General features: G+C 42.2%; 1 protein-coding gene across 3 annotated transcripts in view; it reads left to right on the top strand.

The window, feature by feature from the left end:
- CBLN2 (cerebellin 2 precursor) overlaps positions 1-11,397 on the top strand; it is an 84,338-nt gene extending 72,941 nt beyond the window's left edge. For 2 of the 3 annotated variants that reach the window (XM_073331755.1, XM_073331756.1), the window contains 3 exons: positions 5,923-6,438; positions 9,045-9,164; positions 9,473-11,397. In XM_073331755.1, the coding sequence (XP_073187856.1) occupies positions 6,073-6,438; positions 9,045-9,164; positions 9,473-9,670 (684 nt within the window). In that variant the 5' untranslated portion in view covers positions 5,923-6,072 and the 3' untranslated portion in view covers positions 9,671-11,397. Of the gene's footprint in view, positions 1-4,736; positions 4,883-5,922; positions 6,439-9,044; positions 9,165-9,472 lie in introns of those variants that run through there. The other variant, XM_073331754.1, reaches the window with a different exon arrangement.
- Positions 11,398-15,667: the final 4,270 nt, after the last annotated feature.

The raw sequence follows: 15,667 nt of genomic DNA, 5'->3' as shown, positions 1-15,667 counted from the left end.
CACGCAGCATTTTTTTTTATATTGCCTATCTGTAAATTTCTATGATCAACCATGGAAATATTTTTTCATCAGTTTGTGTGTGTACAGAGAAGTTGACCTTTGCTGATATTTACCAATAAAAATATAATCCTTCCTATAATCCTTCCAAGCCTAACTAAAGGCAATTGTCCTGTTGAGGGCCTCTGTAACAGTTTCACTACCCTGCAATGAGCTCATATATACATAAGAAAGTTGGTCTTATTCAAGTACTTGTGAAGGTTAAGAGTCAAGACTATATATAATGTTGATATCAAGGAATTCTGATGTTGTAACAGTAACCAAAAATGCCATTAAAATAGGTCATCAGGTGCCTGAGATGTTTACATAGCCTTATCATAGTTTTCCACTCTTGTTTTCTTTAAAGAAGGGTCCAAATGATGACCTCAGATTCATTAATTCACAATTGTATGGTGTATTTTTATTAATTACTTCCATTTAGGAGAGCATTCGAGACTTTTTGGATTAAAAAACACTTTCAAGCTTCAAAACTGACCACCATCTTGGATTTGTATTGCAATTCGAAAAGAAGTCTCCCGATGAAGATTTTTAAAAAGGTTTCTTTTGATCAGTAAAAATCTTTCTTAGGCATTTTTTTTTTAAATGATCAAGTGTGATTTTTTCCATGTGAAGACAAACCTTGAAATGATTTCATAAATGGGCATAACTTCTCAAGGAGGAAGTTAAAATTAAACTTCAGGTTTGAAGCTTCAGAAATAGCCATGATGATGTCCTCCACCTCAGAAGGAAATACAACATGCAAAGACTGCTGTGTAGGGCACTGGGAGTCAGGAAGCTAAATAAAGTGAGTGTTTTCTAACAGTAATTTATCTGGAAAAAATGTTTATTTACATGTTGAAAAAAATATAGATATTACTTTTATCAGGGAACTACATATTTGCTTCTTATAAATATATACCTTTCCTATTATGAACTACCATAGATACGATGCAGGCTGTTTATCCTACCTGGCAGTGATTTTGTTTTGTTTCTTTGCTGTAACTACTAACCTCCCCTGATGGATAGATATTGCCATTCTTAGGCTTGAGCCTGGTATCTTTTACTTACACGAATAGCCTTTGTGAAGTTAATGGCTATTCACGTGTAAAGTGTTGGGGTGGGGGAGGAGATTTAAGTGCGGCTCAGGGAAGATGAATTTCTCTTTAGAGATAATAGTGACATCACCATGCTTCCTTTATAAATACCAACAGATTGGATTTCAGTGTTGTGCTTCTAAAGAGAAAGGGGTCAATTCTGATGTTAGTGTAACTCCTTTTGCTCCTGAATTACACCAGTGTGACCAGATTCAGGCTTGAATGCCCCTCAAAAGTCTATGTAATTAAGTTTCTGTATGTAGCAATCTAACAATTAGCCAGTTTAACAAAGAATACGACAGTCTTCCACACCATGGACAATCAGAAAAGTGTTTCTGTGTCCTTGCCAAAAGCTTCTTCCCGAGTTTGGGGAGAGAGATTCACCTGAAAGGGACTTTTTAAAAAAAAAATATTTTCCTGTGGTTGCTGTGTCTGTCCCACTCTGTAACACCAAAACTTTACATTAAAATTACTAAAATAATTTCAAAAAATTATATTTTCTGTTGGCAGATAGTGGCACATTTTGTTATGAGTTAATGCAAGGGAAACACTTTAGAGTTATTGATCAAGAACTCTTACAACTTGAAGATTATATGATTCAGCAGATAAGGTGAGAAGCCTTTTACCTTTAGATCACTGGTTTAAATCTGACCCAGGTTGGTACTGACTTAAAAAAAATGACCCCAAAGAAATGAGCTGGTGGTCTCAGTTCAATTTCTAATAGACCTCATAAAAACCACCACCACATCCGGAACTGACTGCTTTGCTGGAACTCTTAGCAGAATGGCCAATGAGTTAAGAGCAGGTATTAACTCTGTTCTCCTTAAAGGGGCCCTCCAGACCAGGGAAGAGACATGTTGACAGAAAAGGTGTGAGGGAATTTACACGGCTGCTGTCAGTACTCTACCTGTTCTGTGCATAGGAAGAGGGCTTGCGTTTCTAGGCTTGTCAATTTGGCACCTTTCATGAGCAACAAATTAACAAAAGGGGGGGGGGGGAGGGCTGGGCTGAGAGTCCTAAAATTAAACGTATCTGTTTTATTTTGTATTTATTTATTTTAAAGAACATTTTCTGCAGTCACCCCATAAGTCAGTTAACTACATTTACTTGTTATATTTACATTTCATTTCAAAATTTAAAAGTTCAGCATTACCACCTAAAAAGAAAGAAATTGGAAAAGTGCTGATGTCAGCCATTGATCTCCATGCTGACTGCATGTTCATCTGTGTCAAGATAACATTGTGGTATTGGGAGCCCTGTTTCCTAATGATTACCTCCATAATTATATAATTAAATATCTGGCCCAAAAGAAAACATGGTTTTATTCTCCTATTCTTCATTCACTTTGATGCTGGGAGAGCGTCTACTGGTGATGTTATAACTAGAGATGGTTAATGGTACTAACCTGCTTTGTAAAACATTTTGAAATCTGCTGATTAAATGTGCTATGTAAGAGCTAGGTATTATTATTAACTATTTTAAAAATGAGGGAATTCAGCTAGAAATCACAGGGCCCACACAAGGACAGCTACAGTGGAAAAAAGAGGGCATCAGGAGTCTCTGGCCCTTATGCCCACATGCCATGGATGGCTGCAGGAGTGTGTGTGTGTGTGTGGGGGGGGAGCTGCAAGGACAGTGATGCGGAACTGATCCTCAATTTAGGATGTAATCAACATAGATTGTGAAGTCCTTGGAACAGAGATTGTCTTTTGGTTCTGTGTTTGTACAGTGTACAAGGAAGTTCTGGTCTATGAGGGGCCTGAGGCACTATCACTATATACATACTAGCTGCCCGCCAGAACTAGGCCAACATGTGGTGAGTAGGGGTGATTTAGGAGGGCATCCCTGTAAGAATTTCAGTGGCCTGGCCCTTCCCACACTCTCCTACAACATTGGATAATTCTTTAAGGCCACAATCTGGCCCTTGCTTTGGGTTTCTGATATTTGCTAATGCTGTATATTTTCAGCTTCCTAGTTTCATTGCCACCACCCACAAGAGGACGACTATCCAATAACATAATTTTATGCTGCATCTGAAATTAAATGTTCCTTTGTAATAACAATCTATATGTTTGGAATTCCTGGCACATTACTTAGCTGTGATTTTTAGGGCACAGTTAATTTCTGGAAGCAAAACATCACATAGACACCCATAAAAGCTCCCTACATGTGGTTAAACCAGAACATTGAAGCTGAATACTTACTTCCTATTCATTTCTCAGAAAATTTTGCCATTGATATATAACTGTAAATTTTGTCCTACTAGGGAGCATTAGACAGTTAGCAGTTATTAATTAGTGACTTATGTAAAGTTTTCTGATATTTATTTTCCTATGCTGAAATCTAAGTAGTGGGATCTTAAAAAAATGTCAAAAAAAACCCGATTTTTTTCAAAGTATTTTTAAATGCTGCTTTAGCAAGAGGGCTCATCTTTAAAGCTTTCCTTTGCTCTGCCTATTTTCAGCAATAACCACTTAGCAGCAGCACTGAGATGTGGGAATATTTTGCAGCCAGTAATCACTGATGCTAACTTTGACTGTAACACACATCACCATGGCAGTTTTCAGAGTAGCAGCCATGTTAGTCTGTATCCGCAAAGAGAAAGGAGGACTTGTGGCACCTTAGAGACTAACCAATTTATTTGCGCATAAGCTTTTGTGAGCTACAGCTCACTTCATTGGATGCATTCAGTGAAAAATACAGTGGGGAGATTCTGGTGGCTTTGTAAAGCAGTAGGGCACTGGAAGCCTCCCAGATCGCACTGTGGGGAAAAAGGGAGGAGAAAACTTAGTTTAAGGGATAGAGCTCTGCCCTGTTTTTCTCTCCCCCCTCCCCCGGAATTCCCGAGCTGCTGCTGCTCTTTCTAAGGCAAAAGGCCCCCTCCCCTCCTGATACCCACAGGGACGCATCCCATCGCCAAGGCGACGCTAGGTGGCACTCTGCAACCGCGGTTGGCATGCGAGGCAGCCTATTTCCAGAGACAGCTTCACGGTGTGTGTGTGTGTGTGTGTGTGTGAGTGTCCCTGGGATGCCAGGGCGCAGGAATAAACGCTGCAATAAATGAGGAGCTAGTGCCTAAGCGAAGAGCGGGCTTTAAAGGGACAGAGACAGGAACGCGGGGGGCTCGCCCTCCTTTAGGCTGCGCCCAGGGCTGAAACTGAAGTGCTCTCTCCGCAGTGTGATTTGCACTAGGAATGGATTTCACGGTGGGGGTTGCCCCCGCATCTTGCAGTTACAACTGAACCGGGTCGCGGGCTCTAAAAGCAAATAAGGAATCGTCGGGACGCCCCTGTCTGTCTCTAGGGGCGCGCCTTTCCACGCGTGCAGCTGGTTTCTCCTGCGGGAGAGTTTCTCCCGTTTTGTGTTTTCCCCTCTGGGGGGTGGCTCTGGTGTAAACGCGGCTCGCTGCCGCTGCAGAGCGTTAGCCGCCCGCTCTGACCCTTGCCAGGACCCTCCAGCTAGGACGATCTACTCCGGGCAGGGCTGGGAGGTGTGAGCCTGCGAGGGTGGGGTGTCTTACCGGCGTGGTCTCCATCCCCTATGCCCGGCGTGTGAGGCAGTGACGGGTGTCAGTGTGCGTGTGAAAGAGGGAGGGAGGAAAGGGGGGGTTGCTGGCAATGGGCGGGAGAGAATGAGGCGAGCCCTGCTTCCTTTTCTTTCTGCCAGCACCATCTCAGCTCATTGTCTCTAAGCCATGCAACTTCGCGGACAGCTACCTAGCCAGTCCTACGCTCCCAGCATGGACCTACCAGGTAACCAACAACATCCCGACGCTAGCTGGTCCACTTAAAATAACGCCTCGACCATGGGGAGGAGGGGATGGGGTAGATTCTCGGGAGAGGGGGATACATCACTGCGATTTTAATTCGTGTGGAAGAGGGAGGGTAACTGAGATGCAACTTCTCCGAAAGAATCGAAATGCCATTTGGTTTCCTAGGCTGGGGGTGGGGGTGGGGGGTGGGGATTTCTTAGCCTTTCTTTCCCCTCCCGAGAGTCTAATGAACCGCTACATTTCAAACGGGCACCCTACCGATCACAGCTCAGCTGGCCTGTGGAATCGATTAAAAGTAGAAATTGGTGCCCTTGCCTAAAGTCTCCGTAATTCAGAAGAAAGTGTTTGCCGCAAACGGGGGTTTGGAAAGAGAGCTCAGCAACGTCGGGAATATACCAGCGCTCGGCTTCGCAGTAGGAAGGGGGTTTGTTTGATTGTAGTGTTTATTAGTGCCTGTGAAATCCTGTGGCTAACACAAGCGAAGCAGCCGAAAGGGCGCAGGGCGCCTTGGCTGTGAAGCTCCTCGGGCTCCCGGCGCTTTGCGAGACCGGGGGGAGAACCTGCGGCGATCGCACCTTAGCGGCTGTGACACAAAGTCAGGCTGTGGGCGCTTCAGTGGTGGTTTAAACACCCGCCTTCCGCAAGGGGGATCAAAGGCGAGTTGGGGATCGGTCGACAGGGTTGAGCTGCCTTGATTTCGAGGGGAGTGAGCAAAAATAAATAAATACAACCACCGTGCGCTTTACCTTCCCATCTCAAACTGCGGTGGGACTACGGCAGCAGCCGCCTCCCCGGGGCTGGGGGGTGGGGGTGGGGGAGACATCTGGCCTGGCACTTAGGCATCTCCTGGACCTGTTGTGCCCACTTAGTGACACCCTGCAAGGGAGGGAGGTGGGCGCGCGCTCGCCGGACGGTGCTGGGCTCGCCGGGCGGTGCTGGGCTCGCCGGGGGCTAGTGCTGTGTGCGCCTGTCCCTGTTCTCCCGGGAGCGGGGGCTGATTGCTCTCTTTGCCGTTGCCAGGCTGTGTGCCGCCCGCCCTGTGAGGACGCCTCATTGCCCTGCCCGGAGGAGGAGGAGGACTCGGATCCTGTCCCCCAGCCAGCTGCCCCGGAGAGAGAACAGGGGAGGAAATAGGCGCAGCTCCCCCTCCCCCCCACCCCTTGCGCCCTGATGCCGGCGCCTAGCCGGAGCGGGAGCAGCTGCTGGCCCCTGCCGAAGATGCCGGGGCTCGGGCGGCGGGGGGCGCTGCCGGAGCCCGCGGGCTGCTGCTCCTGCCTGGCGGCGGCGCTGGCCCTGCTGCTGCTGCTGCCCGCCGGCTGCCCGGTGCGTGCGCAGAACGACACGGAGCCCATCGTGCTGGAGGGCAAGTGCCTGGTGGTTTGCGACTCCAGCCCCTCGGCGGACGGGGCCATCACCTCCTCCTTGGGGATCTCGGTGCGCTCGGGCAGCGCCAAGGTGGCCTTCTCGGCCACCCGGAGCACCAACCACGAGCCGTCGGAGATGAGCAACCGCACCATGACCATCTACTTCGACCAGGTCAGCCAGCTCCTGCTGTAGCCGGCCCCCTCCCCTGGGGCTGCTGCACCTCCACCCCGCCATCGCTAGCCGCCCAGACCCTCCCCACTTACTCCCCCCCCCCCCCCCAACACACTCCTGCTGCGGTCCCCTCGCCTGCATCCCAGCCACTGCATGGAGTTTGCAGACAGCATCCCCCCGGCTGAGCAACTTCATCCTCCCGAGGAAGGGTTTGCATTTTCATTATTCCTGCTACATAATATAGGCTTCTGCTTCGCATTTCTATGGCGCCTCCCAGGCAAGGATCCCAAAGCTCCCAGAAAACCTTTTCTGATGGGAGATAAAGGGGGCGAGGGCGCGCACGTTCCAGACCTCAGGCCAGCCGGGCGTTCAAGGTAGCAACCCCCGTGCTCACGGCGAGTCAGGGAATCTGCCCATTCCGAGTGGATTTGGCAGAGTTACCGCGTCTCCCTTGGGTGAAGGGTGTTTCCTGTCCTGTGGTGTCAAAGTAGTCAAGCGATGCGTAGCGAAGGAGTAGGATAATGTTGCAGGATTTATATACAGTGCAGAATGGCGGTACTGTCTCAGAAGGCACCCTGAGCTCATTCTGTTCCCATCGTATCTTTCCTGTGTGGCTCCCCCCTACCGTTTCGCAGGATTTCCCGATTTTTAATGCTGCCACGGGAATTGTTGCGTGTTCGGATTAACGAACGTGTTGAACATCTGCACCTTTATTTATTCTGTTGCATATGGATCTAGAACTCGTTAGTATCTTAAACAAACACACACACACACACACCCCGCAAAAAAAACCCTCTCTCTCTCTAAATCTTAATCAGTTACAAGTTTAACTGAGGAGTCTCGACCATGCCCTTTGATATCAGAGAGAGATTTCTGTACGTCGTTGATTGTATATGTTTGGCTATCATCAGTTTGTTCCTGTAACTTCATCTCCATTTTTCCACAGTAATGAAACTATTTTCTTTTTCCTGGTGGTGTTCATTTTTTTCTTTAGTTCGTTAGGGCAAATGGTGGGGGTTAAGGTTTTGATTTTTTTTAGGGGTGTTGCTTTTTAATTTTATCCATAATTTCAGTTCAGGGGGGGAAAAGGCAAAACAAGGATTGCAGCCTGTAAATCTAATAGTCTGATAGAAAATACTGAAAAGGGAGAGAACTGATGTTTGATATGCCTACTGGCTAGACCCTTCTTCCCTCTCCCCTTCATCGTCTCAACCCCTCAAATATAAAACACTCCCGACTGGGATCACCAATCATCGTAGCAGTAGGTTGAGAAATAAAGGGAAATGGGGAGAAAGGAAGGAAGGGCTTAATAGGACTCTGACTTGTTTTTTCCCGTCTTTCCTCCTTTTAATGACTCTCTTATCTTAACAAGCACAGGGAATGGTAATCCATAGAATATTGAGAGATTGGATAGAGCCAGGGTGGGGATGAAAAACAGGAAAGACATTCGGAAACCCCTTTTGAAACATTCAGCCAGGTTCACAGTTGTGTTTTGCTTTGAGTTGTCTAATCTGCCTGGGTTTTATTGTTTTTTTAAACAGCTTTTCTCAACTGAATTTGGAAAGACTGAAATTTACTACTTGCCTAGTATTAGATAATGAAACATAGGCACATTCACTATACAGTGTGGGTTTTATCCGTGCCCAGTTAAAACACCCAAACAGTTTGTAGGTAGATTTCCGAGAGAGGAGATTGGGCAGAAGAATTGGGGGCCTGATCTTGATCCTATTGACTTCAATGCAAGTTTCATAATTAACTTTAGTGGAAGCAGGAGTGGGCCTCTCTTGCAATGACTGTGTAGATGTTGGTATTTTGTGAATGTGATTTCCTCTTAATTGTAAATATGGCAAATTGGGAGCATTGGGTGGGGGGGAATGGGGATGGATGGACAGTAACAAACCCCGAACAGTTTCTTCCCATAAATTCTCTCCTGCCCCTTTCCACTTGGTAAAATGGTTTGGCTGATTAACTTGGCGTAGAAGGTCACCTTACCTCATTCTAATTGTAGGAGTGCACTCCCTTGCAACAGTCTTCACTATTCCTTATGCCAGGTTCTGAGGCAGCCAGAGCTTCTTCCTGTGGATATAATGCATCCCACTTATTTATTCAAGTCAGTTATAATTGGTACCAACCCTCCAGAGGAAGAGAAAGAGAGGAGTGAATTGGCAGAAATGATATATAATTCCTCCATCCCTCCACTCAGCTGCAACATGTTCAAGTCCCATTTTGTTATGTATTTGTTTAACAGGTTAAACTTAGGGAATAATTAGTTCCAAAAGTGCCATATAAAAATCCATTGCACATTTACTTGACTGTTACTATTCCCTTCTCTGTCTGTCAGTTATAATATGCCTTCCCCTCCTTTACTTTACTGAGGGTGTGGTGTTTTCACTCAGTTTAACAGGGTCTGGGTTCATCACTATGTTAATAAATCACTTTATGAACTACAATACTTTTTAAATGCCTTGGAAATTGACTCCTTCCCCCTGCAGTATGGTTTAATTGTATTGCAATTACCATTTCCAATAGGCTTTATATAGGTCATGGAGCTGATGCAGATTTTTTTTGGCACTTAATTGATTTGTTTTTGTTTGTTTGCTTTCCAGGTATTAGTTAATATTGGCAACCATTTTGATCTTGCTTCCAGTATATTTGTAGCACCAAGAAAAGGGATTTATAGTTTCAGTTTCCACGTGGTCAAGGTCTATAACAGACAAACTATCCAGGTGGGTAGTAATTTAAACACTCCATAGAAGATTCTTCATTCCTGTACTCTCTTTGCTTTAAAATTTGGACCTATAAACACTAGTTAGTATGTAAAAAAACACAATCAGTGAAGAATTTATACATTTACTGTTTATTAAAGTGAACATTTTGTCTGCTGTATAAAATGATGGAATGAAATAAGAATAATCATTGATTACTTTTTGATTAACTCAAACCTGTTGCTTTTGAGTGTGAAAGGTTAATGAAGTGCATAAACAAAAATTACTTAATATTGAGAAAACTCAGATTTTGTCTCTTTGCATTTTAGGTAAGTTTAATGCAAAACGGCTACCCAGTGATTTCAGCTTTTGCAGGGGATCAAGACGTCACCAGAGAAGCAGCCAGCAATGGAGTCTTGCTCCACATGGAGAGAGAAGACAAAGTGCATCTCAAACTGGAAAGGGGTAACCTCATGGGAGGGTGGAAATACTCAACCTTTTCTGGCTTCTTAGTCTTTCCACTATAAAGAAAGACCAAATAGGAGCCAAATTCTTGAGGTAGAACAAGGATTGAGTCTTTAATGACACCCTGAACTTGGCAGAACATGATGATATTTCCAACCACGCAGTCAGACTGTCATGGTAGAAGAATGATAACCTTCTAAACTCCAATATTTGCTTTGAATATTGACAATTCCTCGGGAAACCTGCGCCTCTAATTAGTTTTAGACGACAGTGATCTTTAGGAGAAATGAAATTATCGACCTGAGCAATTTGTACCTGTGATTGTAAAGTCAATTTTGGATTTTATTGTTGGGATCATTGACTTTTTTTCTTTCTTTCTGTTGTTGTTGTTGTCCTGATGAGACAAGTAACTCGGACCACACAATCACTTGTCAAAGGCTCACTCCAGAGCCAGAAGAATCCACCACCTGATGAAGTGTTCTTTCAATGATTTTTTTCTTTGTGTTGTATAGCCTTAAGAAAAAAAAAGAAAAAGAAAAAATGGCTTCAGTCTCAGTCCTGCATTTTCTGGGGGAGGGGGAATTCTGGACGTTATTGTGTCAAGAAGTGCTTTATCCAGTGAAGCAAAATTTGCACGATTGGAACCTATTTTGTTTTGTGTTGTTCATATTTTTCATCAACAACTTATTTTTGTTTTCTGATTTTTTGTGCTAAAAATTGTAAGCTAGATTGATCGATAAGACAAAACAAAGCACATATATACTTTGTAGCTTCAAGTAAAACTAACCAATGAACAATTCTATCTGCACTTTTCAAATGATCTTTACAGATGCATTTAGAGAGGGAGCTATGTGATCCTTGAGTTATAACCTCAAATCCATAAAGAAACTGACATTTCTGAATTATCCTGACATTTCTAGAAGCAACAGTAGGGGCTTTGAATATCTTATCTGACCACACCCTAAAATATATTATTTCTTTGCATTACTGAGTGTATTTTGGTGCTTTTATCTGATACATATTTATTATATGTGTTCATTAATGCTTGAGTACAGTTTGTGGGAGCACAAAAGATGACAGACCAAACTCCTTCCTCTCCAAGTTAAATAAAATAAGATCCCTGTTTTCCCCCACTAGGATCAAGTATATCACCAGTTACCACTGGTATTTTTGACAGCATATGGGAATAGGATGTCAGAGGCCTGAGGCTGTGAAACTGGTTGAAGGTTTATATAGCAGCAGTGAATGCACCACACATTATACCATTTTTTTTTATTTATTTATTGTCTGTATATGCTTCTCCTCTTAGCACATGGAGTCCAAAGAGATCTGGGTGCAGACTCCATCAGGTACAGTATGCCAGGAAAAGTCATTGATTCCAAATGATAAAAGACGAAACCTCAGGTTGAATTCAAATTCATCCTTTTCCCGTCAATGTAACCAAAATGCTGGCTAACTTAAGATTCAGAATAAATGGGTTTGATGTCCATCTTGCTTCTTCACTTCTATATATAAGGGTCAGAGTATTACATTGTGTACTTAGGAAATACTGCAGTTCTTGCTCATTTTGCTCATTGGAGGGATTTTATTTTATTTATCTTGCTATTAAGTCTGTAAGTAATTCAAGTATTTAATTTTTATATTTTGTCAGGTTCGCCCCCCACTGCAAACATAATGCAAAGACATTTGCAGCATGTTAATGGCAGACATAGTGCATTTCAAAATTATGATGGCCCTGTTGTTTTCATTGTAAATTTATCATTAAAGGACACTGCCCATTTTAAAAAAATCATATTCTTTAAAAAACAAACCAACCTTACCTGTGTTTGCTCTAATACCTCAGATTATTAAAACTGAAATAACTTGAAAAAGCTACTGTATTTTCACCATCTGTGCTGTTTGTTTACTTTCGGCACTTCACCTAGCTTGGCTAAGGAAAAAAAGACTGGTCAGTGTAGTTTTTGTTTTTAGTCAGTTACACTGCTGCAATTATTTGGTTACAAACTCTTCAGGGGAATGTTTAAATCAAGGGGAGAACTATTTCAATTAGAATAAAAAGAAATAATGAAAACAATTTTATAAAAATTAGATAGTGCAAACCCACTTGTTTCTTTTATCTAATTTTTGGGTATAAAAGACCTGACAGACTCCTTTGAACAAGCAGACACTAAAATGGGAGCAAGTTACTGAGCTTAGAGTTTCTAAGATATCCTCTCAGATTTGTTTCCAAATTCTGTTTACCATAATCAAGTGTACAGTCCCATTGACTTCAGTGTGGTTATTCATGTAAGTAGTGTGAGCATGATCAAGCCCTGAGTCTTGCCTCAGCCAAGAGATTCCAATTAAGAGGAGGACCCCTTCCCAAAACTAGAGATATTCTGGCAAGTTACTTAGGCCACTGTGCGTGCAGAATATGCAGTAGAAGCTCCTTTTTCCTTTCAAGTGCATCACATCTACCTTGTCCATTTATTTAAAAATAATGGATAGATCATGCTTTCAATCTGTCTCTGAGGTGGAGGAAGGGCTCTGGTTTATTATTCATTTCCCTATTGTTTCATTCCAAGTCTTGTGTCCTGGTACGAAGGGATGGAGTTAGGAAACCTATATAAAATGCTAAATTAAAGGCAAACTGAATAGCATGTTCTTATTCTGCACTAACTATACTGAGAACAGTTTTTCTCTTCCCAGAGAATTCTCTGTAATTGTTAGCTTTCTCCCCCCTCTGTTTCACTAAAAATAGTTTCTAAGTCTGTAGAGGGCCCAGTCTGGCTTTCATTGAAGTCATTGGGTGCATCAGTGGTAAAGGGAATATCTCAATATCTGTATCAGAGAGATGAGACAAACATTGTGGAACTCAACAAAAAAAATAAACTAAACTTGCTAAAGAGACCCTAATACAGTAGTCATGGACAGTAAATTTAATTTAATAGTGATTGATGAAAATAACTTTATTTCATATTGGATGCAATTTAAGGTTGGCCTAAATGACGTTGTAAATGTCATGTTGGTAAGCAGTGTGAGAGTTAGTAAGTGTAAACATACTCCTTAAGGGAGCAGAATAATGGGATCATAACAGGAATAGTGACCAACAGGAGTAATTAAGAAAGGTGAGACCAGGCAGGCCTCCTGCAGCTCTAGTAGAAAAGCTTTAGCTCCCTGTTTTTCTTCAGTGGTGCCCGTTGGACGGTGGAAACAGGAGCTGCATTAGGAAAAGAGAACTATTGTCAGTGTACCTTGTTCAGTTCCTCTAGCACTGTGACAAGTACAAGCCGAGTCTGAACTTGGCCCTTCAACATGCTGTGTGCCCTCAACTTCTATTGAAAGCAGAGGGAGTAAAGAGTCTCTCAGAAGTGGTCAGCACCTTGCAGCATTGACCTGGTTATGCAGAAACCATCCTCCCAACCAACCAATCAAAAAAACACATCAAGGAAATGCTCATGAGTTACATTGTGTTTGTCTGTTTTATCTTTTCTGCCTTTAAACAGGAATATCCAGTTTCTATTGGAGAAGCTTCTATTTATACTTGACCAAATTGACAAAGTATATGATAGACTTAAAAAACTCAGCATCATTAATGAGCTAGTTATATCATTTTCATGGGTAATGATTTGTCAGTGTAAAGTTTCTGAAAATAATATTTACTATAAATATGTTAAAAGTACAGTGCATGTCCATGGGAAATTTGCATTTCTAGGCAGTGGGACCACTTGCCAACCTAGCATAAAGTAGTGTGACTCCCCCATTGGCTCTAGTGTTGTATTTGGCCTAATACAATATCAGGGTTAGAAGGGACCTCAGGAGGTCATCTAGTCCAACCCCCTCCTCAAAGCAGGACCAACCCCCAATTTTTGCCCCACATTCCTAAATGGCCCCCTAAAGGATTGAACTCACAACCCTGGGTTTAGCAGGCCAATGCTCAAACCACTGAGCTATCCCTCCCACACCTAATTTTGATAGACCAGACTCTTACTTTGGTTATGCAGTTTCATGAATCAAAATGATTGAAATATTACTTTATGATCAGTGATTACCTGTTAAAAAGATAAGGGTACATTGTTATAACCTCTTGGGGTTAAGGTGAGTGAGGTAATATCTTTTATTGGACCAGCTTCTGTTGGTGAGAGAGACAAGTACATCACAACCACAATTATATACAGAAAGGCTGGTTGGACTTAACACAGCACTTAACATTTGATTTAATGTTTTTATAATCAAGGATCAGCAAAATGAAAGTCTGCTTTCTTAGCAAAATGAATAAATTATTTTCTGAATGAAAAGGCCAGTCTTGCTTTCCTTTCTCATAAGAGTAATTCTGTTGATATAAATGGGACTATTTGCTTGAATAAGGTGGGCAAGATTTGGCCTGAATTGGGGAAGTGTAGACTTTTGTCAGAGTCTGATTCTGCTTACTTTTAAAATAAGTGGCAATAATTCTTTTGACTTCAGTGGGAACCCTACCTGCTGCAATTTAAAAGTGTTACGGTATTGATCATAATCCTGCCAAAGCAACCCAAGTACTGGAGAAACTCCTTTAACTCATTGTGTTATAAATCCATCTTCAAAACAAGCACCTTTCTGGTTTTATACAACTTTATAAGCCATATAGCTGCTTTTTTTTCCCTGTTAGCCCTTATTGGTGCCACCCAAAATGAAGCTGTTATGTTTATATCATGCTTTGCTGAACTTTACCATGAAAATATGTGGCATATGTGGAGTTCACATAACATTTCATACTTCTCCCCCTGACAAAATAAATCAAATTAATTCAATGAATTCCAAGCACTCTTCAGTAGTAAAATAATAAAGATGACAGACTCATGTGTCTAAGTTAACCCTAAATGTATTCTCTTTCATTACGCTGATTTTCTTCTAATTTCAAATATGTAAGAAATAGTAATTGGCTCATAATTAATATTTACATTACATATTTTAATTTTCTAACAAATCTACATATCAAATGCTGCAGATAATGTAAATAGTAGCCTAGTGAGATACTGCAATATAATTCATATGAATTCCAAATACAATAAATAGAAAAATCTGCATCAATAGAAAGGTGGCAGAGTTAAGCACTAACAGAAAATGCCAAAATTAAGGTAGCAACCTTGATGACAGTGATTGCTGCCACTTCCACTATAATAATGATCAATGTAATCTTTAAATATGGATGTTCAAGAAGTTACACTGAAATATCTTGTGATGTGGTCTTTATTGAAAGGATCTCATTCAGTGTGCCTGTTACAACGACTTTGCAGAAATAGAACCTCTCCTGTATATAACTGCGATCACTACACTGGGCATAATGGAGTTGACTGTCATTATTGCTAATGGATCCTTTTGGGCTGTGTGTGTGTGTGTGTGTGTGTGTGTGTGTGTAAAGTATATTGAGAGAGAGAGAGAGAGAGAGAGAGACTGGTGGGGGGGGGAAGTTGTACAAATAGATAGCATTTGCTTATGTGTCTTGTCCTTCATTTCGCCTAAGCATTCACCTAAAAAGATGTTCTCCCATTTTAGCGATAGGTACTGTATATTAATGTCTATATCTGAAGGTACATGGAGAAATATCATTGCAAAGAATTTTATAAATGTAAGTTCAGAGAGCTGCCGCTATTTAGGTAGCGTTTAAGATGAAGTGAAGCACAGAGTTAATAATAAAAGGCTCCTGTGGTTTCAAGAAGCTCCAGTTCTGTTAAAGCTGTTGTGATGTATGAACTCCTCTGTGCTGTGTAATGCATCCTGAGAAGTGCTGTAAAACACCAGACAGTGGAGCTATCACAAATTGGCAATTCTTTCTGTCCTTAATCGATTGGTGTTGGTTGGAAAGTAGGTGGTACACATCAATGTTAAAACTGTAAGGGAAAATTCATCCCTCTTGTTTAGCAGCTGCAATATTCCCCTGCTATCTTCCTTTTTTCCCCCTGTACATTTTCTACATAGCTATGCACCTTGAATGTCACATGTCCAAAACAAGACTATAGAATCCTATGTGCATTCATGGGGGACAGGACGAGAGGGATAACCCATTCTCTCACCCCTTCTCTCCCCATCCCCCTCCATAC

The sequence above is a fragment of the Lepidochelys kempii genome, chromosome 2 (assembly GCF_965140265.1).
Source record: "Lepidochelys kempii isolate rLepKem1 chromosome 2, rLepKem1.hap2, whole genome shotgun sequence".
NCBI classification, from domain to species: domain Eukaryota; kingdom Metazoa; phylum Chordata; order Testudines; family Cheloniidae; genus Lepidochelys; species Lepidochelys kempii.
The sequence above is the reverse complement of the archived record's forward strand: the minus strand, read 5'-3'. Positions and strand labels throughout refer to the sequence as shown.